At 41.8% G+C, this 27,514-nt stretch overlaps 1 protein-coding gene across 2 annotated transcripts in view; it reads right to left on the bottom strand.

The window, feature by feature from the left end:
• Positions 1–27,514, bottom strand: part of RNF144B (ring finger protein 144B) — a 65,165-nt gene that overhangs the window by 14,825 nt on the left and 22,826 nt on the right. For both annotated transcript variants that reach the window (XM_088475955.1, XM_088475953.1), the window contains 4 exons: positions 21,703–21,807; positions 16,779–16,839; positions 10,180–10,384; positions 7,437–7,581 (listed from right to left, as the gene is read on the bottom strand). In XM_088475955.1, coding sequence (XP_088332081.1) covers positions 7,437–7,581; positions 10,180–10,384; positions 16,779–16,839; positions 21,703–21,807 — 516 coding nt within the window. The remainder of the gene's footprint in view (positions 1–7,436; positions 7,582–10,179; positions 10,385–16,778; positions 16,840–21,702; positions 21,808–27,514) is intronic.

Genomic DNA, 27,514 nt, shown 5'->3' with positions numbered 1-27,514 from the left:
GGTGGTTTCACAAACGCCAGCAGTGATGTCAGTGGGGAGCTTCCTGCTCGATCAGAGCAGGAAGCTCCCTGGGGCTTGCGGCTGCCGAGACCCAACCTTAGGGTCTCGTCGCAAGCCCCGATGGTCGCGATGGTCTTGACCATCGCGACTGACTTATGTCAGTGGGATCACTTACAATTTTGCCTAAGAACACAGCCATGAATAAAGAATGGTACCAAAACATCCTCCAAGAGCCACTTCTCCCAACCATCCAAGAACAGTTTGGTGATGAACAATGCCTTTTCCAGCATGATGGAGCACCTTACCATAAGGCAAAAGTGATAACTAAATGGCTCGGCGAACAAAACATCAAAATTTTGGGTCCATCGCCAGGAAACTCCCCAGACCTTAATCCCATTGAGAACTTGTGGTCAATCCTCAAGAGGCGAGTGGATAAACAAAAACCCACAAATTCTGACAAACTCCAAGCATTTATTAGCAAAGAATGGGCGGTCATCAGTCAGTATGTGGCCCAGAAGTTGACTGACTTATGGGTCTCGCACCAAAGGGGGCGTGCTGTCGATTGTGATTGACAGCACGCCCCCTTTGGTGGGCGTGCCAGGGGCGTGGCTGCCCAGGCGGAGGCGTTCCCATGGGAACGCCTACCGTCTGGGGCCGGCCCCACTGACATCACTAGTGATGTCAGTGGGAGTGCTTTTGGCTCTGATAGAGCCAAAAACACTCCAGGGCTTGCGGTAGCGAGACCCTACCGCAAGGGTCTCGTCGCAAGCCCGATGGTTGAGATGGTCTTGACCATCACGACCATCATTTTGGCCGCTCGCTATAGCTGTGGGTGGTCACCCACAGCTATGCGAGCGGCCAGGAGGCCGCACCAAAACGTAGTTGAGACGGCCCTGATTCAGAGCGAGTGCTCTGTCAGAGCATCCGGCTCTGAATCAGGGCCTGAGAGCGACGAGACTTGCAATTTCTGCAGCTGGTCAGACCTGGTGTAAATTGTGTATGACAGGCCGATGTCCGTCGATGGTACCCATGTATATGCAGGAGTGTGAAGTAATACGGATGTGAGAAAGCAGCATTGGGTGTCTCTATGCCGCATGAGCTATGGCAGGCATTAAGATACATTTGTAGCTACGTTCCATACGAATCTCCAGATGCGTACGCAATAGTGATCCTTACTGAAGCAGACTCTGTGTTAAAAAGGGCATGCAGTCGGGAAGCCGGCGGACCTAATCCCGACAGCCGGCTTCCCGACTGCTTAATCCTGGCGAGAGTTAAATCACAGGCGTCTAAATCTAGACGCCTGTAATTTTACCGACGCCGGGAGAACGGCGCCCGGCATCCCGATCGAAGGGACGCCGGGCGCAGAGCGTGGATAGCCGCGCGGGGGTGAGGGTTAGGTTTAGGGTTCCCGGGGGGGGGGGACTTAGGGTTAGGCCCCCCCCCCGGAAGGTGAGGTTTAGGCTAGTGGAAGGGTTAGGGTTAGGCACCCCCGGGGGGAACTTATGGTTAGGCACCCCCCCGGGGGACTTAGGTTTAGGCGGCGGGGAAGGGGGGGGTTAGGTTTAGGCACTTAAAGGGGGGGATTAGGGTTAGGCACTGGGGGGGAAGGTTAGGGTTAGGGACCCCGAAGGGAGGGTTAGGGAGTAGAATTAGGTTAGTCAATACTTACCTTAGGACGTTCGGGAATTCCTCCTCTGCCAGGGTGCCGCTGTCAGGATTCCAACCGCCGGGCATGGGTCCGGCCGTAAATCATACCGATTCCGTTAAAAAGATAAACACTGCAATTGCATTGGGGGAAGTGTCTATCCCGGGGAGTTAAACCAATCGCGGTAGTGGAATGTGTAAATATCGGGACAGGTCCCATGAAGTGTTAACGGGGAATCATCTGTGTGACTGTGCAAACTGTGTGAACATTAAGACAGATCCGGAAGTGTTTAGGATTGAGAAGAATAATACTGTTAAATTTGTGATTATATTATGACGGGTTATTTGGGATAGTGAATGTGACTATTAAAACTATGGGCTGGATGTACTAAGCATAGCATCCGCGATGCAGTACATCCTGCCTGTCTTCGGGTACATCAGGGCCGGATTAAGACTTAAGGGGGCCCGGGCACTTAAGATAGGGGGGCCCTCCCCCTCTTGTCAGGACCTCCATGGGGCAACAGTATAAGTCCTACCTGTATCCCCATGTCTCTTTATAGCTCACAGCTCAACCCCTCCCCCATGTCTGTCTATAGCCTCAGCCCTGCCCCCCAGTGTCTTCCTATAGCCTCAGCTTCCCCCCGCCCTGTCTGTCCATAGCCTCAGCTCAAGCTGTGTCTTTGCAGCAATCCCATGTCTCTCTATAGCCCTCAGCTCAACCCCTGCGTTTCCCTATAATCTCAACCCTGCCCCTAGTGTCTCCCTATAGCCTCAACCCTGCCCCTAGTGTCTCCCTATAGCCTCAACTCTGCCACTAGTGTCTCCCTATAGCCTCTACTCTGCCCCTAGTGTTTCCCTATAGCCTCTACTCTGCCCCTAGTGTCTCCCTATAGCCTCAACCCTGCTCCTAGTGTTTCCGTATAGCCTCAACCCTGCTCCTTAGTGTCTCCCTGTAGCCTCAACCCTGCTCCTTAGTGTCTCCCTATAGCCTCAACTCTGCCACTAGTGTCTCCCTATAGCCTCTACTCTGCCCCTAGTGTCTCCCTATAGCCTCTACTCTGTCCCTAGTGCCTCCCTATAGCCTCAACCCTGCTCCTAGTGTCTCCCTATAGCCTCAACCCTGCTCCTTAGTGTCTCTCTGTAGCCTCAAACCTGCTCCTTAGTGTCTCCCTATAGCCTCAACCCTGCCACTAGTGTCTCCCTATTGCCTCAACTCTGCCCCAAGTGTCTCCCTATAGCCTCAACTCTGCCCCTAGTGTCTCCCTATAGCCTCAATACTGCCACTAGTGTCTGCCTATAGCCTCAACCCTGCCCTGTGTCTCCCTGTAGCCTCAACCCTGCTCCTAGTGTCTCCGTATAGCCTCAACTCTGCCCCTAGTGTTTCCCTATAGCCTCAACTCTGCCCCTAGTGTCTCCCTGTAGCCTCAACCCTGCTGTGTCTCCCTGTAGTCTCAGCCCTCCACCATATCTCTATAGCTGCAGCCCTGCCCCTGTCTCTCTATATATAGCCTCAGCCCTCCCCATGTATCTATCTATAGGTGCAGACCTGCCCCAAGTGTCTCCCTATAGCCACTGCCCTCCCCCATGTCTCTATCTATAGCCGCAGCCCTGCCCCCCTGTGTCTCTACAGCCTCCCCTTACTCACTTACCTGGATGATGAATCTTCTACTTGTTCCTCCAGAGTCCTCCTCATTGCAGCAATGGCGACAGCAGGCTCAGCTCCTCACAGTCAGTCTCTCTGTTCTTCTTCAGCGCGCTGATGTCATGATGTCACGTGTGCAATGCAGAAAAAAAAAACTTTATTGTTCCAGCCGGGTGATGTGATCCCAGCCCTGGCCGGTACTCAATCTCTGCGTCCTGCTGATTACTGCAGCGGGGCAGGCACAGGCCAGGACCAGTCACTCACAATCCCTGGACTGGCCCCGTCATGGGAGGGGAGCAGCAGTAGCTAGAGCTGGGGGGAGCAGCTCCGGCCAGGGGGCCCCCTGTGAGAGGGGGTCCCAGGGGTACTCGCCCCCTGAGCCCCCCCCTTAATCCGGCTCTGGGGTACATGCCACAGTATGTACAAAGAATATTGCAAAGGACAGCTCTCCGATATGAGCTGTCCTTTGCGATGGCTCCAGCCAGAGGGACTTCCGGGTTAAACACCCCCTAGGGGAAGTGTCCCGATAAGAAGCTCATAGGCTTCTATCAAGCTCATAGAAGCTCAGGCGAAGCTCAAGGGCTTTGTGTAACAAGAATGAATCAACAAAAATGTAAATTCTGACTAATGTGCTAAGGCATTAGTACTTGCAGCTCATTTACATGTGAAGCCAAACCATGCTTTAGCCATTTTGGTGTGCAGTTTGCATATTGAAAATACATTGTAAGCTATTGGAACTTCTTGCACAGCAATGATCTTCCTATAATCCATTGCAAAAAAAAATCAATTATACCTTATAAAAAAAGGCCCCTTATCATGCAATTCAGTGTGCAATTAGGTTGCAGTGCAGGAGCCAAAGAAAGTATGTAATTGTTTTATTTTCCTGCACATGAGGGGAAGGGCAACTTTTTGTTGCTTTGGATCATTAAAAAAGTTTGAATTCATTGACCTTATAAAATATGTTCTAGTTTTATAACAGCTGACTTCAAAAGAGAAAGAGGATACAGGAGACAACTGGTAAATACTTTACTTATTAGACATTTTGTTGCTAAGCATCATTAATAAATGTCAGTAATCCACAAATAGAAATCACATCACCTTTTCTCTCTATCTTACTCTTAGCCGCTATTCTGTCCTACTTCTTATTAATCTAAACACTTGAAAAGCAAATCATATACCAGATAAAGGAAAATTTATCTCCAGACAACTTTTATTCATTTCATCTCTCAGAATAAGGGATTTCCCTAGTGAGCAACTGACCAAAGCTACGCCCAAAACACAGGCACCATGTACTGGGGAAAGAATGGAAAGTCTATACTGATCAAACTGCAAGCAATGCCATCACAGAAGCAATTAATTTGTACTTTCCAATTTACATTGTGCAGTACTTTACAAGTACAAGTTCTTCAACGCCAAAACTACTACAAGGCAACTAGGGAGATGATACCCTGCAGAACATCCACTTCTCTATACCGGGGTAGCTAGAAAGCAGATACCCTTATTCCTTCCGCTCTGGCATGTTGCAGAGGATGATGTTTACGTGCTTCGTTAATATCTGGTGCCACAGGTAGTCCTGTAGTGAACATTGCTGTGGTCATCCATCTGTGTATCATCTCCCTAGTCACTTTGTAGGGGTCGGTATGAAATCCCGGCTGTCGGGATGCCGCTGGTTAGAATACTGACAGCGGCATCACGACAGCCAGAATCCCGACACCCATAGGATCGCACGGTGAGTTATTTCCTAACCCCTACCCTAACCCTCCCTCCTTGGTGCCCCTCCCTAACCTACCCCTCTAGTGCCTAAGCCTAACCTTCCCCTCCCCATACTCTAAACCTAACATTCCCTCCTCGTTGCCTAAACCTAACCTCCCCCTCCCCACACCCTAATCATAACACTCCCTACACAGTGCCTAACCCTCCCCCTAATGCCTAACCCTAACCTCCCCCTAAAACCCCAATACTTACTCGGGTTGGCAGCGGTCGGGATACTGGTGCCGGGATCCCGACCTGTTGGGATTTCGGCGCCAGTATTCAGACCGTCGGGATCCCGCACACCGGGATACCGACTACATGCCCTGCAGGAGTAGAAGTCAAGTTGAAGCTTACATTGTAATGACCTCAGACACTTTCCCCACCTGCACTGACAGGATTTCCCCCAAAAATATACAGGATATTTGCTATTTTGATCAGCAACTTTTTGGAGTAAAATGGGGTGTGCAGAAGCCTATATAGAGACATTTAATTCTTTAGAAACAGTGTTTCCCTATCACACAGAAGTGCTTTGAAGCAATGGTTCTCAAATCCTGTACTTATGGACCACTAACAGTGCATGTTTTCCATATCTCCCAGCTGGGCCCCATGTGTAGTCATTATTGGCTGACACAATGTAAAAAATCACAACTGATACTAACTACTACACTTGTAACTCTATGCCGATATCTGGAAAACATACTCTGTCAGCAGTCACTATACAATAGATGTTTTTTTTAAACTAATTTAGAGCATTTCAGCTGTAAAACAGTTTAATTTCTCAACACAACATTGCATCCCAGTGTTGTCTTGGGAAATTAAGCTATAAAATAAAACTAGCAGAAGAAACGGATTAGAAGTGGTAAAAAAGTGTTTACGTTCATCAGACGCCTCTATATATAAAATAAAGGGTACAGTACTTATTGACCCTCATTTAGAGTTGGACAAATTTGGATCCAAAGCGCAGATGTAAAATGCTACCGGAGAACAAGCAAAGTTACAGTACATGTCTGTTTTGAGCTGCATATATGTTGTGATATGTGGAATTCAAAATAAGCATGTAAATGTGTGAAGAGATGATTAAGGAGATATGCTTTAAGCATATCATGCTGCAGTGTAGTTGAGAATCTATTCATTATTAACAGTTTGTTTAGCTGTAAAAAGAAAAAAAACAAACGTGATCCAATCTTCAGCTCTCATAGACGCTGCATACTTGCTCCTTACATAGCCTTGGATGACAGGCATGTCATTAGCTAACCAATGCAGAACACCACTGTGATTGGTTTCTAGTGGTTAAACTCCATCTTTATTTAAAACCTTTTTTTTAAACAGCAAAGGTCCGTGCTGATAATCATCATAGTCAGCATGGATCTATGCTCCAGGAGTAAAGCACCCACAATAGATACATCTCCTGGCAGGTGTACATGTGGATGGCTCCACATCTAACTATAGAGAAACTATGTGAACATGCCATTGCTGTACTTGGCTACTCTTACATGCTCCTGCCCTCCACCATTCCATCTCTCCAGATGCGAGGAGGTATGCGCCAGGGATACGCAAAATCTTTAATATGAACACAAGAATATGCATTTTCTGTTGAGAATAGCCAGTTTGATAGACTATTATTATGCTACAAAAACAAGGATGGCATCCAGCATTAGCCATGATAATGTGAAGACTTAACGTGCATTAAGTTTTGACACACTTCAGGGCTTTTGGTGGGATAATTTTGTGTCTTTAGTCTATGCGCACTCCCGTTTTTTGCACTATCCTATTCCAAAAGACACGATGCGGCATAAATGCTGCAATTAATCCGGGGGCTCATTAAAAAAAAGTGCAAGTATATTTTTGTGTACATTTTTGGCCCTTATAAAACATTTAAAAATACACCTGGAGCAGCCACCTGCAATGTTTGAAACACATATCCCCCCAAAATACCTGACCCAATACTTTAAACCCATTTTCCAGCACTTTTAATTTTTTCATCCCAAAACTGACATGTCATTATTGGCTAATTTAAGGTCATAACATTTTTTTTTTGCCTATTTTGTCATTAGGGAGGGTGTCCAAGGGGTTCTGAACCAAGCCCCAACATCATCTTTAGCCAAAAATAGGGGTTTGCACAATTTTTCACCTGCTCTGAGATGGTGAAAACTTTTCACTGGTTCTTGTCTATGGAGAATTCGCACGAGCAAAAATTGTGGCAATAGGATTGCACGATACGCATTTTGTACGAAAAGTTAGCGCCGGTGAAAATTTTTCACAAAAAAACGCTACTTTTCCCGTCTAATTGGATACCGCTCTAACTGTGCCCCATATAATTTAAATATTTTTATAATCACCTAAAATAAACATTGAGAATGTTATAAAGCAAAGGTTCTTAATTAAGCCAAACACTCACATCAAGGTTTTGTAAACAGTACCAGCAGAACGTGTGCTTGCAGTTTTTGCACATCATTTGTGCACAACCTTCATTCCTCTCAATGTAAATATGACACGCAGGACACTGCTTGATACAAGCATCTGCATCTGCACTGACAAGGACTCTGAAAAAGAAGAATTAAAAAAGTGATGTTAAAGCAATGTGAAAAGTAAAACAGCCAAGGTAGTTATCACTTGGCAGCAGATCAGAATCATGCTTAAATTCAATGGGGGACATTTATGAAAGACTATGCAAAAAAAGCATGAGCTGTTGGCCCCAGCTAAAAATAATCCAAGGATTGTATTCATTTTCTAACCTGTGCTAAAGCAGAATTTGATCACATATTAAGAGTAAAAACTACATATATTTTGCACCTGTTTTCAGATATTTACCTAAATGAGTTGAACTCTAACTACAAATCTCAGCATGCTCTACTAATACAGGTACACCAATTATACACTCAGGCAAAAACCATAACTAGAAATTACGATATTATAAATTGTTTATATTTGGTAATGCGCATATGCCAGTCTGCTATGCTCTGTTCTGCTTTCATTATCCTATACAATCCACCACCGAACAATTTACAAATTAATTACTTGATCAAACAAAGTGCTTATTGAGTACAAATGGATTTGATAACAATTAAAAACCCAATACCACTGTCTTCTTAAATTTATATAAAGTCAAGTTTGTACTTGTGTGGTAATACAATCAGCCGCTTTCTATGTACAAAATAACTTATGTTCTCTTGCATATTCAATGAATTACAACAATATGTCTATGCATTCCAAACTAGAGCTGGATCGGATTCATCAGGAGATGTGGGAAAATCATTTTGATTGACTAGATACATTTATGGTCTCAAACTGGAAAGTCTGGTTGAGCTAAACCTTAATTACTGATTAAGCACATCAAACACTCTATACTAGACAAAATAATAGGTCTGTAGGATTCTCAGACGTTTATCTCTGTTACAAATACAAAATGTGTAATGATAAGAGCAAACAGTCTCCTATATACCTACAAGAATAAATCCAATCTACTTGGTTTTTATGGTCCTCTAAAGACATTTTTGTGTAAATGTTTAGAAGGGTTTTTAACCCTTTTAAATTCTATTATTTTCCGCATTCTCAGAATGACTTGTCCCTGACAGTGTAAGGAATAAATATACTTCTTTTGCAATTTTGGACATTTGCAGTCCTCTGTAACGTCTCTAGCCCCTAATTCAACATCGCATACTTACTGTCATGAGGTTTGAATGAAGTGAATAGTGCAAATCAGTAAATGGGAACACTGGAGCAGGGATAAGTGTTTTATGCATTCTGCTAGAGTGTGTCTCTTGAGCGGTTTGCTACAATACAGCAGTTATAATTGTAAGCTTTCCTGTGGGCCTATTTTGCACATTTAACCATGAAAAAAGGCCACACAGATAGACATAGCCTTCCCAGTCCATGAGGAGAATGAACCAAGGGACGCCAACACCCCCATCTCTCATCTAAACACCACTGCTTCCTTACATTGTTAGCAGCATAAAGGTGTTGTGTTTCATAGAATGCTCTATTTTTTTACAATTTTAATTTTTTTTTTTCAGCTTAGAATACCTGTTATTTCAAATTCAGCACATGTTAATGAACCGACATAGGTAAAATATATTTAATGTTTTGAACAAATAAAATAAAGAACAGAAGTCCATAATATATTGTATGTCGCATGATTTTCCTTCTTTTCAACAATAAATAACAACCCTAGAACAAGTCAGTGGAACAGATGGGCTTTGGCAGATGATTTTTGTTAATCACTTGTTAAATTCATGTATTTATATTCTACAGATGGAAAATGGTAATGCATGATTTATGCCATTTGTTCTGTTATAAAATAACATATTGACTTTTTATTTACAATAGTTAAACATTTTTTCTTTTCCAAAACCCAGTGCATAATCATTTTACATAACCAGTATAACCAATGCAGATGGATATACATCATTTTTGGATATGGCTACAAAAGAAATTCAAAAATGGTTACTATTGAGAAAATGGCATGTAGCAGCAGCAAGTCAGTAGGCCAATCCTCTACAAAACCACTCCATTACACCTGTCTGATTAGTTATGTTACTGTGTGCAGGTTCTTTCTAAATATTAGTCAGCAGTTAGTACATTCATTTCTAAAAGTTAATTTCTAAATAGTCCATTTAAAAAAACAAAATGTATATAAAGCACAAACAATTTAAGCAAAAAACACATAGGGGATGACTAATTTCTAGGAAAAATGCGCACATTGGCGAGACTTATGGTACAACAACTTTGCAGATTTTCCTATGCATTTCTATGGGGTGAGAAGGAAAATCAGTGATGTTGGTGGTCGTGAGTTTTCAAAGAAATGGTCCGAACACCATCTTCTAGCGGCCATCACTAATAATAGAATTGCATCAGTTTAATGTGGAATCAAAAGCAACACAAACTAAAAGGCATTGTATTTGTTGTGTGGATGCGTAATGAGAGATACGAAAGTAGAGCAATACAAACCAATTCCACCTTTTGCTGGATTAAATTTAAGGTGAAATAGTAACCAAAACACAGTGTATACCTGTGCAGTGAATATTTAATTTGTAAAGCTATAATCTCCAATTATATACAGAAATATTTAAATTCTCAACAATTCTTTATGATTATGAACAATTCTCACGAAACAATAACACTGGTTCAAAATCACAAATTACCCCTTTTCGAGTTGCACGATTGATGGCTGGTTTTCTTGGCACAAGTGCTCAGGATTCCAGGTCCTTTTACATGCAGAACAAAATTTTATAAGGCAAACATGGCAATCCACCGATACAGGCATACCGGAATCAGATGGTTGAACCTGGCATACAGTTTGGCAGTCTGCATTAGGGCACCACGTTCTGCAAGGGTCAAGATGAACTTCTGAAATAGAACAAAAAAACAAAAAAAGAGTTTTCAACATGTATTTGATAACCATGGAAAAATGTATTGTCTTCTATGTTTATTGCACCATAATTTAGCTATCAGTAGGTTTATCATAGTTTCTGATAAAGAGAGAAAACTAGTTCTATACGATTGAAAAACAATGTTGAGTGTCATAAGTCATTAGCTTGATGCATGTTTGCAAAGGAAATACCCTCACAGCATTTGTCACCTTATGTTTGATTTTTACATACACAGACACATAATTTAAACGCCTGCTCAGTTGTGATTTCAGGCCAGACATATCGAGCTGCTGATTGGTAAGGGTGTATAGCTTACCAATCGGCCACTCAGAAGGTGGCGTTGTAGCCTGTATGTAGCATTGGGCCATAACCAGGTCATGGAAGCCATCTACGTCTTTTATAAAATGATAAAATTGGAATAATTAAACAATTTGTAGTGTCATTTTAGAGAGACCTGGAATCTTGGGAATAATTTAGCTTTGTAGCATCTCCCTGACTATTGCTCATATAGATAAATGTACTCTTACTAACAAAATGCCGCAAACTTACAATTAGCCAAAGCAATATGCACTCTTAGCGACTGATTCACTAGCGATCACAACTGCAATTCCGCAAACAATCGGTCACACTGCAGGGTATGTATCGCGACTGCATTCGCAGAGGCTACGCGCACCAATCGCAGAGTGACTGACAGGAAGTACCATTAGGGGGTGGTGACGGGGGGGTGGCCGGAAAAATGCAGGCGTGCCAGTGCGTTTGAACACCGTTACAGGGGCATGCATAAATTATCCACTGCAATGCCGTACGCAGCTTGTGTACTCACTGCGTGCGATGAGTTTAGCAATTTCTAAGTAAGGTCAGATTTTGTGCAAGTGTGCGTGAGGCTGCGATGGTACTCGATGTTACCGATGGTTTCACAGTCTTGCTAAGGATTACGGTTGTGTGTAAGGTAAAGTGGGCGTCCTTATGTTGTGCTGCAACAGCATAGCGGATTAGCATACTATCGCAATGAGACTGCGTGCATAATCGCTATTGCATTCGCAGTTGCGATCCGTAATGAAGGACACCTGCTGGCACTTGTAGTTCCGCAAGTGCCAAAGGGCAGGCATGTATTCCACTGTAAAATACAATAGTTTATAACTATGTAACACATTATTACCCCGTACCCATAGCCCAGGGGTGCGGGGAAGAGCTTCAGCTCAAGCCTGGGGTTTTGAGAGAGGGGGGACTCCTTCTTGGGGGGCCCCACTTCCCGAGATCCCCGGCTTGGGCTAAGCGGCTTGGGATGTGAATGCTTTGGCCATGGAGCCCCGGTGATAGGGTCTCCTGGCTGTGGCATTACACCCGAGTCGGTTTGGGTTCGGTGCTGGTTTTAAATATAGGAGAACCCCTACGCATTTTTTCCCCCTATATTTAAAACAGCACTGGCCCTGCAGCCAGGTGCTGGTTCCTAAATTACGGGGGGACCCTACTCGTTTTGTACCCCGTAATTTTAGGAACCAGTACTTGCTGAGCAGTCTGCAGCTGGTTATACTTTGGGGGGGGAACCCTACGTAATTTTTTTTTTACATTTAACCCGTTTGTTACAGGTACAAACTTCACATATCTCACTGATATGTGAATGATGCTTGCTCGGGAGAGGTTTGCAGAGAGAAGACACTGCAATCTTGGGTGAGAAATCTCATCTAAACTTGCTACTCCGGGGAGAAATCTCGATCTGCTTCACCATCGGCCAACTCACTTTCAGCTAAACTCACTTCTTAGTAAATATGCAAGTTTAAAAACGGGAAAATCACCCGAGTTTCGGCGAGGCAAATTGCGTTTAAAAAAAACAAACTGGATCAGACTCAATTCTTAGTAAATTTACCCTTAGGTATCTGGATTTAGGTAGAAGTAATAGCTGACCCATACACTCCTCCTTGAGACTTCAACTGCCCTTGGAACAGGTATGACTGTTCATCAAAAGGTTTCTTTAGTCAGGTCAGGTCTACATATATAACCCGTCCTTAACAGAGGTACAGTTCCAGTAATGTTAAGAACATCCACATGTTCAGCTTCTCCAATAAAAGTTTATTCCACATACATATAAATTAAAAATATCCCCAAAGGGAAACTTTCATCACAGATGAACAGTCACAAATGGACAAAACTCCTGTTCCACTCCCAGGATGGGTGAGGATGGAAATGTCCGAGAGCAGATAGTAAAATACAAAGTTCAAATCACAGAGAGTTCCCCATCACCACCAACGCATTTCAGACCTCAGTCCTTCCTCAGGGTGTGAAAGGGAACACTCTGAAAATTTAATTTATACCCTCCCCCTAGGTAATATGACCATAGCAAATAAAGTGTAAATATTTAAAAATATCCTCACATTAATACATAGATAACCATTATTGCATAGTCATTATAATAAATCTATATGTAAAGTGCATCTGTGCTGTTAAAAAAACAATTCCCATCTAACTGCTGTTACATAATGATACAGACAATATAACATCTGATGATGGAAAAACACGAAGTATCCATTATGCTTAAGTTCTCCTATATTATCAATTCAGTGTCTCCAGTCCACCTTTGAAAGTAGGTCCATGACAGTAAAATCAGGTGCTCATCCATCCGCGAAACCGGAAGTCCGCACACAAGTTGTACTCCTTCCGGTATAGACTCCGGTCTGTTTCACTTCTGGTCTGTGGAACGCAAACATGAGGGTCGCGTGGTTTACAACAACGTCACATTCGATCAATACAAAGTTCAAATCACAAAATGTTCCCCATCACCACCAACGCATTTCAGATCTCAGTCCTTCCGCAGGGATTAAAGGGGACCATTAATATAGACAGTGTTTAAGCAAGAATGGAGATAAAAAAACATATATTTATTAAAATCACTGACCCCCAGGGGTCTGAATGTAGATTTTGGAGATGAAATGGTTTTTATGAGTATGTGATTTTATCCTCTGCTTTTAGGCTTATTTTTATTGTCATTTTTTTATTTGGTATTTTTATGTATATGTATATATTTTAACAACATCTATGTATGTGTACCATCTTTAATTACTTCTTTATATTTTATGGTTACCATGAAGAATTTTATCATTGGGAGATCACATCCTTGGGAAAAGTGAACAAACCGGCTGCTGCACACAGGATGTGTATAAGATGATATCTATGGAGAGGCACATCCAGGACACCGTCCACCACTAAAGATTGGATGTGACGTTGTTGTGAACCACGCAACCCCCATGTTTGCATTCCACAGACCAGAAGTAAAATGGACACACTTCCGGGAGTCTATACCTGAAAGAGTACAACTTGCGTGCAATTTGAGTGCGGATGGATGAGCGCCTGATTTTACTGTCATGAACCTACTTACAAAGGTGGACTGGAAACACTGAATTGATAATATAGGAAATTTTAGGAATAATGGATACTCTGGGTTTTACCATCATCAGGTGTTATAGAGTGTGTATCATTTAGTAAATGCAATGAGGTGGGAAATGTTTTTAACAGCACAGAAGCACTTTAGGGATATTTTTAATCTATATGTATGTATAATAAACCTTTGATTGGAGAAGCTGAACTTAAAGATGTTGCTAACATTACTGGCACTGCACCTCGTTAAGGACGGGTTATATATATATTTATATATATGGAGACCTGACCTGACTAAAGAAACCTTTTGATGAACAGTCATACCTGTTCCCAGCGGAGTTGAAGTCTCAAGGGGGAGTGTACGGGTCAGCTATTATTTCTACCTAAATCCAGATACCTTGAATTCAGAGGGAGGCAAAGATACCTTCCAGTACATATACAGATGTGCCCACATACATCTATCCTCCGTGCGTTACAAGTCGCGCCACACATAATGCGGGAGCTCAGTGTGACTCGGTAGCGCAGAACGTCTTTTTGTGCATCTTTATACATCTTATTCGCACAATGATGGGACTAGCAGCTTCTGCTGATTAAAATGATATGCAGCATGCCTATGTTCTGTGTGCGTCTGCGTGCTAAACACTACGTTACAGCATACTTGCCCACTCTCCCTCATTGTCAGGGAGACTCCCTGAAATAGTAGCAATCTCCCTGTCTCCCTGAAGAGTCTAGCAATCTCCCTCATTTCATCCTTACCCCCATTATGAAGCTGTTATATTAAAAAACAGATATATATACATTCAAATGGGATCATTAGTGTCATTTCCTTGCATTGGTTATTATAAGGCACAATGATCCCTATGAATTTCTGAAAAGTGTTAGTGTGTTTTCATCAACAAACAGATCTTACTAACTGCTTTTGGGCTGGTTTACATGTGGATGTAAGTCAGGTTTAGGACACGCGTCTCAGATTTATCAGTACATGCCCACTGTAACCCAAACTCATAGGTGCTGCTTTCACAATCTCCCTGAAATGCTTTTTCAAAAGTAGGCAAGTATGCGTTACAGTATTACAGCCACTGACACTGTAACATAGCGTTTCGCATGCAGATACACCCGTACTCGTTCACAGAACATAGGCAAGCATTTTAATCAGCAGAAGTTGAATGTGCTATTTAGCCGCATAGTTGTGCAAATAAGGCACATTTGAAGGTAAAAAGACACACAAAAAGAGGCTGTTTAACGTGCAAGGAGGCTTGATATATGTGGACCCATCTGTAGGTCTCCTATTTTAGGATGTATACTACATCAGGAAAATCATCAGAAATAGAGGTTTGTGTATCCTACTTTTTCAGACTGCACTTTTCTGGACTATTCATTTATGTGTCATTTGTGTGTACAATGCTGCAAACTACCCATCACCCTTTTTAGCACTTCATTTTTTTTTCCCTTTTCTCTATTAAATTTGCTTTTCATACATTTCTTAAGGCTCACCTCAGGTAATATGAACATGCAATGTAAACATGATGCAGATGTGATCCTTATCTACAGTAACTACATCTATTAATATTAATACCTGTGCACTTATGTTGTTAAAAGTCTGGAAAATACTTAACAAAATGAGACCAAAACCCATCAAAAAGAGAAAAACACTAGTATAAAGATTAATAGGGAAATGGCTATAAACAAATATCCAAGCTTTATTTCTCTCATAGTCCCCGCAGTATCAAGCCACAGGTGTAATGGTTGACATATTAAAAACAGCAGCTGATAACATTTATTAACACACATAGTTATTCATGTGGTCAAACAAACACTTAACTGCAGAAATAATTCCTCTAAGCAAATGGCTGTGCTTTACTTTCATGACCCAGACAGGCAACACAAAACAGCAAATTTACATTGTTCCAGGTTTTTTGCTCATGTCTAGGTAAATTAATAACTGGAGCAGACGTCATTGACATAGACACTGAAAGATAAAATGTTGCTAGGATTCCTGTTAGTGCAGACAAAACAGACAGGAGAATTTACAACCTCCACATTCTCTTTTATACATGACTGCCATATAGAGTGATCATTAAAATGCATATACAAAAGTTACATTGGAGGACCACAGTTCAACACCACTTTACATCTCTTCCTGCTCACATCAGTGTTGTTTTGTTTAAGAGAGGCACATTTGTTACCTGCTGTGTACACACCTGTATGGTAAAGACTTAAGGCCTGATCAGAGTTGCATGCAGTTTGGAATGCAGTATGATTTCATGTTTTTATGCATACTGTGCATGTGTTATGTCCTGCATACGTGACTTAGAGCAATTATGAGCTATGAGATGGACTCATCTCCATCGCTTATCACATACGGCAGAATGAGCGTTACTGGGTGACAATGGGGTGCTCGTATCTATCCACCTGACACAATGCCTATAATAACATGGGAACATCTGCATTCTCTGCATTGGGAAATCATGATACCTCTGAGTGGTGTATTGTTAAAAAGTACCTATCAGCTACATATATACTGTATATACAATGTATGCCATTTCCGGTACATCCATTTATAACCATTAAGCCTTAAGGTATAAGGGTCTTCCTGTAATTTGGAGCTTATACTTAACACGTACTAAAGCACTTTTAAAATGAACCCTGGTTATCCCTGCACTACCTCTAACGTTCCCAGCTATATATTTACCAAGGGTCTGCATGGTCACTATAGAAATAAAATTAAAGTAGCGGTAATATTAAATTTAACTCCTTTACATATTTTGGAATTTTGAGGATCATGAGTTTGAGGATAAAAGATTCCAACACTGTATTTCAATAACACTGCACTACTATGTTCAAAAGCGAATTAATCATTAACAATGATACATCAGTGTATTAAAGTAACCATAATTAAATGTAAATTTGTTCCATTGAAAAACTGTTGTATATGGAATACATACATGCATATATTTACTTCACAAATTAAATGTGTGCAAACAGTTTTTATATCATACCTCTTTCAAGCTTTAGCCGCTGATACAAGTGGAACTGATCAATGGATACTAGACAAGCAATCTGATACACAAAGGAAAAAATGTTGCATTAGATGCGTTTCTCAATCTTATTGAAGGGGGGGGCAACATGAAATTGGCGGCTGGCTTATACACACATACTCTGCAAATAATGCAACTAAAAGGCCTCTGCTTTTATCATTTTATTATACTTACTGAGTTTTTTTTACTCAAGGGAATCTAGTACACAAAGGGGTTAATTCAGTTAGCCACAGGAAGGTGAGTTGCAGATGCAAAAGCATAGAAACATTCAAGGCACCCGTTCGGCCTCCATAATTTTTTTAAGGCCCCCCTAAGCCAAAATAATTACCAAGCAGTCCAATTTTTTAAGTAGTTGGTTCAAAATAACGTAATATGTATTTAAAAAAGAAAGAGAAAAAAGAAGAAAAACTGTGCTATTCTTATCCACTGCTCCCTCCTTCTCTCTCCTATTGCTTCCCTCCGTCTCTCTCCCTTTGCCCCTCTCTGTCCCTCTCCCTTTGACCCCCTCTTTCTCTCTCCCACTGCCCCCTCCATGACTCACCATTTGCCCATCTCAATGCCCCCCTTACTTACCTTTAGTTGTGATCGCCAGCGCCATTCTACAGCATAAGATCAGATCAGACTCTTCTTGTCTGATCTCTCACAATGTACTGCATTGTAGGACTCCATTCAGCAACAGGCAGGATTCACTGCCTGTTGCTTTACAGTGACAGCATTTTCCTCCCTCATTGCAACCCTCCCCATCCACTCTACTCCGCGCCGCCAAACCCTATCCCACCCGTGCAAAAAAATTAAATATATATGTTCTACAAAAAAAAAAAACAATGACTTGGCTCTTTAGGCCATCGGCTTCCTTGGCACCTCGATGACAGTGCCGCGGCTCCCTAGGGTTTGGGAACAACTGTCATAAATTGTGGCTTCAGTCGTGCCAAACAGCCCCTCTTGGCATGCCGGGTCCCTTGCAACACATCGCACCGAGGGTCTTTTTTGCTCAAAAACGTGCATCTTATTCACACTGATAAAACAACTGGAAGCAACAAAACTACTTTGCTAGATTACACTGAATAATTTGATGTGTGACATTTGTACATCTGGCTACGAATAAATCTGTATAATGTGTGCCACGATGCAGCAGCCGCGGCTTTTTCTCACGCCAAGTTCTCTTATCCTTCATCAGTGACTTTGTACATGATTAAAGTAATCCCTGTGTGGTCAATGTCACAGCCCAGCGGATGCAGTACACTTTGAGTGGTGTATGCCTGTGTCTGTGTCGCTAATAAGGTACGCAATTTAAAGAAAGAGACACTACACCTCTCGGGGCGGCTCAGTTGCGCCGGGCATCTCGCGACATATGGCGTATTGAGATTAGGTACATGAGTACACATCTGTATAGCAGCAGTTACTCGCGGGGCAAGCTGCCTCCTGGCTAATTAAATCAACCCCAAAATGATTAGTTAAAAGTGGGGAGTGGTAATTGTAAATGTCCTAAGTGTTATTTTTCAAACATATAACTGAAAAAAATTAATAGAAATACCAAACTAATATTCATTTTATGTATGCACACATTAACATTCTAGAGTATATTTGCTACAATGTAATTTAGTATGGTATGTGAGAGATTTCATCACATTACATGTAAAATACTCTGTGTACTGTATGTACAGACATTTATTTTTATTAGGGAGTTCCCTATTCTCTGACATGTCACAAACCTGGCAGTAAACATTTTGATGGCTCACCTCTGTAAAAATATGTTAAAACTAACAAACGTACAGTACATTCTGTGATCAAGGCTGGTAAAGTATTGGAAACTCTTTTTTTTCTGCAGTTTTAAGGTGCTAACATGTCCTTTTTCATATTGGGTATACTTATGTTTTTCGTTTTATGGTTTTAAAACATAAAGTTGCAGATTTTGTACATACGCAAACTATGATTCAATGCCGGTGTTTTTCTGTTTAAAATAAACAATATACCAAAGTGTGTCAGCCAGCTGCCTAATCCATTTTTTCCACAAACAGCTATTTAATAATCTGATCCACTTTTATATCAAAAATGACTCTCTCATATTTCAATGTGTACATAAACCACATTATGCTAATTTGCGAATATTCATTTCTAAAAAACAAATAAAAATGCCCGTCCCAGGGAAAACAACATTGTCCTTTTACCATTGTCTTATTAGTTTTGTCATTCATGTGAAAACAAATCTTTAATCTGTACATGTTCCTGCTAGGACTAAAGGTAGGCACTCTGGACCTGATTCAAACCCGGTCGCTAAGTAGCGGTCGCTCTGAGCGATTTTTCGCCAGTCTGCGCATGCGTATAATTCGCAGTGTGCGTGCACAAGCCAGTCTTTGCGATCTGTTTTTGGTTGCTCGTAAGCCACTATCAGGTTGCTACTTTGAGTGACAGATAGCGCCGTTTGTGGGTGGTAACTGGGGAAGGTGCCATTTAAAGGGCGTGCATAATTAGCAAAGTAGCGTCATTGTACACGTCACCTGCATGTATTTCAGCCCACACTGATGCTGTGCTTGTGGCGGGTTAAGGCAACCTCAAGGGCTGCGAGCAGCTCCGATGGCTCTCAACGGTCCCGATTAATCCTACATTTCCCAGAGATGATGTGTGTTGTGAGTGGCAAGGGGGCGTCTTTATACACTTGCAAGCGCACTTTGCCGTAGCTCGCTAAAACATAGTGGGCGTCCTTACGCAACGCAGTGCGAGCACTTAATTTAAATTTCCGGCCCCTTTTTGGCAGCGAGCGGCCGCAACTTGCGAGCAGGTCTGAATAAGCTCCTCTGTGCCAAGCATGTTTTACTGACTGACACCATGCTAATACTTATTTCACTATTAGGCAGTGTATGCTGAAAGAATAGAGGTTTCATACTGCACAATTTACATCAATGTTATAACATACAATTCATTAATTCAAAATATTTATCTACATGCCAAGGTAGAAAATAATTTTAAGTATAATTAGGTTTTAGTTCTGTTGTTAATGTGGCAAAGTGTTATAGGACTAGATTGTTCCTAGTATACAAAATTCTGTAACGTTAAGAGCTTTCATTCCCACCTCCAAAGTACTACACTTGTCTGCACCCAATTCCATCTCTTATTTCTCTATACATCAGTAAGTTGACTCTTCACTCCTCTCAAAGCCGCCTCCAATCTGCACCATTCTCATGCAAATGTAGGGGCCTAGTTACAAAAAAAAAAAAACAACAATCCCCCCTAATTATCATTCCTTATTGTTACATATCACGGTAATAGCGATTTTAAAAAAAAAAATTTTGCGGATATGCATCAAAGATTTCTTGACATGACAGCAACTCAATACGGAGCTGTCCATGCGAAAAGCTTGGCAATGAAGTGATAGCTAAATTAGAAAACCTACTCAAGCATCTTGTTCATGACGGAACTCTTTCATAACTATTTCAAACCTTAGCACTAGTTAGCTGTTTCCAAAAGTTAGCGCTTGTTACCTTTTATATCCAATTAACTATTTAGGCTGGCAAATTAGTATAGTGTTGCTCCAATACCTCACAAATGGTGAATGTAATATACATACAGTATAATGTAGGGTAAACGTGGAGTTACCAGATCAGAAACGTAAACCCAGACAGTTTTGAATTACACAGGCTTTATTGCCACTAATTTATATGCCTGCTAAATGTGAAGAGCTTTAAAATCAGGCATGTAGCATGCATATTAACTAATTATTCTGCCGCTGTGTAGCATGTGTAATTAATATTTCCCAAGATATATATGGCTGATCTGGTGACACTAGTAGAATGTATTTTGAAAACCACATAATTATTATAATTCAATAAACTGAAAATGTGTTACAGTACCCATGCATTATAAGAAAAAGGATGACATTACGATAATGAGTGAAGTTTGAAATTGTAAGTTATGAACTGATGTATTGATTTTCTGATCATTACACTTGAAAACATTTAAGGTGCCCTTCCACTAGACGATTAAATTGAGCAATTGAACGATAACGATCGTTCAATCGTTCATAAATCTTTTGCAAAAATGTCTAAAACGACCAGCGATGCGCGTGCCCGCTGGTCGTTTAGACATCTGTCATCGTGCAAACATGCTGGTCATACTGACGATAACGTCAGGTTGAGCATGTTTGCAGATGATTGATGAGCCTGGACTGAACGACTGCTCGTTCAGTGTAGGCTCATCACAGACTGACAAACGACTGCACGATTACAATGTCGTAATCGTGCAGTCGTTTTCAAAGATCTCGATGTATGCATAGGATAGATTGCTAGGAAAATAAGGATAGTTGATGGTAAGGGGGAACAGGATATACCAGGATATAATCAAATAAAATGTACTGTACGTCACAAATTGATACCACAGACTGCTAAAAATGTAAGAAGTAAACAGATTTGCTTCATGCAAGTTGTTACAAAGTCACTGATTTTAAAACTTAAAACAAAATGGTCTAACAAGACCAACATTTCCAAGATACCCATTTTTGAAGACATTTATAAACAAATTCCACTGCATGCAGATTCACTGTTGTAAACAGTATGCGTAGTATAACCACACCAAGCTAGCCTGCACATTAGGAATTATTAAGCTAAACAGTAGCTGTTATGTGCAGTCTAGTTTAAAAGTTCATAGCTGTGGCAGACTGGGATATTTTGACTTGGATAGAAATATCACATACTGACTGAGCTGATGCAAAGTAAACACTACCAGAGGCAAAACATAAAAAAAGAGGAACAAGACCTCCATTGCTGCTGGATTTCACAGCTATGGGAGATTGATGCCAGGTGCTTGTTAGTGGTAAGTAAATAATCTAAAAAAGAAACGTAGTCAAAATGGAGGCATTGATCAAAAAAGGAAGTAGTTCAGTCGTCCATACCTCTGCTTCCTGAAGGATACCCCGGTTTGAGCACAGCGTGTCTGGACAGGTGATTGGAGAACCAATTCCATCACGAACTGCCAACTGTACATACTGCCTGAGGCACTAAGAAAGGACACAAAGCACACAGTCACAACAAGTACCAATGTAATATTACTTTCTGAATTAAGCTAAAGGCATCCCATCTGCCCATCATGTATCCGTTCAATAAATCAAGGCTTTAAGCATCTTATGGCTTCCCGATTTGTCTGGGGCAGATGTCCTAACCTCTGGAAAGTGATATATTAGAGAGTGGTAAACTACCAACCAATCAGCTTCTTACTGTAATTTTTCAAACACAGCCTGTAACATGACAGTTAGGAGCTGAGTGACTGGTAGTTTATCGCTTTCCAATTTATCACTTTCCACAGCTTAGTATATCTACTGAATTCTTCCAGCATTCTCTGCCATGCAGTTGGCAAGCCAGAGAGTTGTCAAGCCTGACTGTGAAAGGTACTGCATCATTTATTGTAGACATGTGCCCACAATGATAACTATCCATCTGTTTATAAACAAGTGAAAATAATTTGTTTGCAGAAAACATTTCTAATGTCGAGTATGCATAAGATTAGCACATCAAGTCCTGAAATATTCTGATCTAATCAGGCTAGAAGATGTTCTATCCTTCCTCACTACAGGTGTATATCCACTACACAAGTGTAGAATGACTGTACTGATCCTGAGTAAGCTGCATCTACAGTAAGTGACAGCATCACCCCCAGCCCTCTACTTGTAAGAGCAGCCGAAATCACTGTTATGTGCATGTATGTTGTTATGTGCATATGTTTTAATAAAATTAAACTGTTACAGTGTGTGTGTGTCTTGTATTTATTTTAATATTTCTTTTGCAGATGAACTACAGGTACCAGCGGGTCCTTAATGCCCCGCATGCTGCTACTTGTGGTTCTCCAAGTACCAGTGTGCGGGGGAGGCTTGCTGGGACCTGTAGTTTTCCAGCAAAATATTAGTTCATCTATATTTTACACACACTATACACAATCAACCTGGCACCCACTGGCCAGGGGTGCCGGGGATAGCCCAGGCCTGGGGTGCCCTGCTGAGGGGGGCCCTTTTATTGGGGAGTCCCCACCTCCCCAGGGATTCCTGGCCTGGGCTGACTAGCAGTCAGGTGTAGTGCTTTGGCCGGGGGACCAGATGAAAGGGTTCCCCTGGCTGTGGTATTATACCCCTGCTAGAAAGAGTCCGGTGCTGGTTATGGAAAATACAGGGGGTCCCTACTAATTTTGTCCCCTGTATTTCCAAAACCAGGACTGGCTTGCTGAGCCCAGTGCTGGCTGTGCTAAATACAGGGGACCCCCACATCTTTTGTCCCCCGTATTTTCACAATCAGGAATGGTTCTGTAAAGTCCGGGGCTGGTTGTGCTTTTTTTTGGGGGGGGGGCCCCACCTAATATTTTATTTTACACTTTACAAGCTTTTTACCCAGATGCATACACGGATCTCACTGATCTGTCCATGCATCTGTGTCAATAGTACAGCCCCCTATTTAAATTTTGAGGATATCTGTAAGATGGTCGTCAGGTGTTTGGGACAGCAAAAGATATAGCATTAACGATCTAACGATTTGGAAAACATTACCGACGAACGATATATCATTTGGTCGTTGGTAAACTTTCACAGTGTGTATGCCAGCTTGAGACCTGTAAATTATGAAGGAGAGGCCTGAATGACGTGTCGCCAAAACACAAAGTTGACATATATCAACTGGAAGATGACAGACTTAGCATAGTAAACATAAAACTGTTATACTTTCACATAGGCAATGCTAGCATGGGAGCAGAAAGCTGTCAAGTCAAACTAACTACACCATAAGTATACACAAAACACATAGTATATCATTCTTCTGAAGGGCATGTGTATGTAAAACAAATATATTGTTAAATACAATAAGTCTCAGAACACAAAATTATAACCTCTTCACAATAACGCTGACAATTAATTACACTTGCACATGCCACACACAGGGGTTGAATCTGAATAGTTTAGTTGTGAATTTATATCTAACTTCTGAGGCAACCTAGATTATCTACATGTTATGAATATTTATGCATTTAATAATGTGTCAATAGTAATTAGTGTATCACTGAATCTCAGTAACATTGTTTGCTAAAAAAAAAAAATTCTCAAAGCTTGGAAACCCTGATTTGAAATTACATCAACATTTAAAAAGAACTCTAGTAGCAAACATTTTTGTAGAAATCAAGGTGCTTGCACAAAACTGGAATAACCAGGGAGTTTCTGTTTTGTAATCCCAAAGTTCATATTACTCAACCCTGCCTATTAGTGCAGGTTAGGAGGGCACATAGTAAAAAATGTATGTACTGTATAAAACTGCATACAGAATATTAAGTAGTAGTACATTCAGATGTCAAGATATATAGAATATGAAAAGAAATGCATATAGCATACGGAGCAAGAAGTGGTACAGTGCAGTTGTCAATACCGACAGGATTAGATCAAATACTAAGATATGCTCCTGGCCATATAGTTAAGATTATACTTACAGAATAAAAGAAATATTTAAAGCAGCAATCTCATAAAAAATTAAATAAAGTGTGGGTTTTTTTTGTTTGTTTGTTTTTTTACATAAATGACTGTGGCAGGCCATACTAAGAATTCTGATATTTACAATTTCTGTTTAGGTTTTTTTTTTTAATTATTATTATTATTATTATTACTATTGCTATTATTATTATTTACAGGTTATCAATGACTTATATATCTACATAATGTCATGGACTACCAAGGCAACCACAGTCACATGACACATGATCCGAGAACTATCTGCAGTGTGACATACATCCTTCTTCCCCTTCGCCCAGGCCTGGCAACAGGGGGGGATTAAGGGCACAGCTGTACCGGACCAAGAGGTTTCAGGAGCCCCACAGATAAATCTAACTGTACCCTCTGCCTGCGCCACTGCAATGATCAGCAGGGTGCAGGCATGTAAGAGGTCCATCCGGGGAGACACTGTAGCTTGAACTTCAGGCACCAGCAGCGCAATGAAGTGCTTCATATTTATTGCGGCTCAGAGTGCGTAACGTTGTGATATTATGAAGAGTCTCAACACTGAAAGGCAGAACATACCAGCTCAAGGTGAATACTCCTCTGCATCGGCAGCATACATGCCAAGTTATCAGAAGGTTATCCTCAGCATTTATTTGCACCAGCCTTAGCAGGTACAAAAGATACTTCTCCTAACAGGCATATATGCTCATAATTGCTGGTCTGGATGTCTACAGTGACAATTTCAACAGTGACTATGTAGACAAGAGAATGCCTGCGCCAGTATCCTGACAAGGTCGTAAAAGCTACTTAAAGCATTTAAGGGTGCGGCATTATAACCTTAAACATGCTCCTAAAGCGGCATGTTTAAAGTTATAATGCTCGCACAGTTATAAAGCTTTCTCGTGTCTACTTAACCACTGTCGACTTAGGACTTTTTGCCATCATCGCCGTTTAAGGGGGGGATAAAGTATCGGGTGCATGCCCGCTTAACCACGCATTCAATTAGGATTCGGCGAAAACGGGACCCGGCGGAAAGGTAAGTAGCGGAAAGTCCTGTCAATTTTCAGGAAATAATCCTGGCACCCCCCCCCCCTAAAGATAGTCTGACATGGGGGATCACTATGGGTACCCCCGATTTGGCCTGCTGAAGGCAAGTCGGGTTTTTAAATAGTAGCGGCAGGTGCATAAAGAGGTAGTGAAGAATAGCATTTATCTTTTTATGGGGGGGGGGAAATAACTATTCCCATCAAATTTGGGGTACATGAAAATGGGTGCAAGCATATTTTTAAGTCCCTAAAGTTATTTTTTATAATTCTTCAAAAATGCACCTGCCGCTACCAGCCGCATCCTAGAAAAACACCTGCCGCATACATGGGAACCCTCACTGAATCAATTTCGCTACTTTAAAACTTTGGGCCTGATTCAGAGCTGGACGCTCTGAACGAGCGCCCGCTCTGAATCAGGGCGTGTTTTTTTTTTTTCAAAGCGGCCTTTTGGACGCTCGCATAGCTGTGGGTTACCACCCACAGCTTATGCGAGCGTCCATGATGATGGTCGCGATGGTCTTGACCATCGGGCTTGCGACGAGACCCAGTGTAGGATCTCGTCGCTTGCGGTTAACGAGACCCTGGTAGGGTCTCGTTAACCGCAAGCCCTGGAGTGATTTTGGCTCTATCAGAGCCAAAATCACTCCCACTGACATCACTAGTGATGTCAGTGGGGCCGGACCCAGACGGTAGGCGTTCCCATGGGAACGCCTCCGTCTGGCAGCCACGCCCCCGGCACGCCCACCAAAGGGGGCGTGCTGTCACTCACCATTGACAGCACGCCCCCTTTGGTGCGAGGCCCATAACGACGGCTACCCCGTCGTTATTCGGGTCTTGCGCATGCGCACGACGGAGCTCCCTCCGTCGTGCGCATGCGCACTAGGGCACCATCGACCCGCTTGCGAGCGCTCAGCGTTCACGAGCGGGTCTGAATCAGGCCCTTTGTTCCCCAATATTTTTTTTTGCCCCCAAAAGATTAATTTTAAGTGACACTCCCAGGGCTGCAGACTATTTTTTTAAGCCTGCACCCCTAAACCCCAATTCGCACCGGCAAAAAGTCTTTGAAATTGAATATGGGGATAATTGAAATAGGCGAAATTTACGTCATTACAGAGTTTTCGCCCCATACTGAATATGCCCCATATAACTATTGACATAATGATCGTATCTTACTGGTCTGTGTGCGTCACATATCAATGAACTTAAATTTTAAAAATGTGGCAAAGCCCCTTCCCACCTCTCCATTTGTAAGATTTGATAAATGCAAAATCCGTGCAAGCCTGAATTTGTGTCTTATGCATAATTTCACTTTCTAAGCATGCGAAAACTAAAATCACATACTATACAGAAACTGGCGTTGTACTCACTTTAGATCAGCCCATTTGTAGATAAGTAGGTATTTAAACTGTTCTTGATAACACATATCATGTTGCAAGGATGTTGCATTCTATAATGCATTTACAAACTATTTACATAGGGCAAGTTCTCTAGTTCTTTAAATTAAAAGATGCTATTATAAAATTAGTGAACCAGTGCAGGAAGCTTGCCCTCTGTTCAACATGAGTATGCAATTTGGATTATACTGTAGTGGGACTGTTGGAGGAAGTCTTAAGGGCAGACTGTTTTTGTTAACTTACATTTAACACAAAAGGGATCTTCAGTAGTTATTTATCAAGTATGCCAACTCTCCAGAGGGCAGACAGCATGGCGTGCAGATGGGAGGTAAAAGGATGCATAACTAATCAAGTACTCAGCAGTCTGTGACACCGTTCATCTGCTAATTATGGACATCTGTATCCTCATTGGCTAATGCTGCATAGCATGTATTAAGATTGCCTAGGGCTGCATACCATGCTCCGTTAGCTCCAATATGGATTCAGTAAAGCATCTTTATGCATTAAGCAGCCCTTATGTGTCCAGAAACACTACTCATTGCAAAAAATATATATAGAGCCCCTTGCTTAATTATGTGAGTTGCCAAACTACGCAAATCCACTTTATGGAAAATGCCAGAACATTCCGATGACCAGCCTGTGCATGCGTATAAGCCGCACTGCGTGTGGGCAGCAATCAAATTGCGAGTACGGACACACAGAGGAATCCAGCAATCGCACAGTGAGTGAGAGATTGTCAGTGTTTGGGGGTGGTGACTGGGGGTGGTTTGAAAAATGCATACGCATTTCATGGGCGTGCATGAA

The sequence above is a fragment of the Taudactylus pleione genome, unplaced genomic scaffold (genome assembly GCF_031769625.1).
Source record: "Taudactylus pleione unplaced genomic scaffold, aTauple2 ptg000179l, whole genome shotgun sequence".
NCBI lineage: Eukaryota > Metazoa > Chordata > Amphibia > Anura > Myobatrachidae > Taudactylus > Taudactylus pleione.
This window is presented reverse-complemented; position numbering and strand designations above follow the sequence as displayed.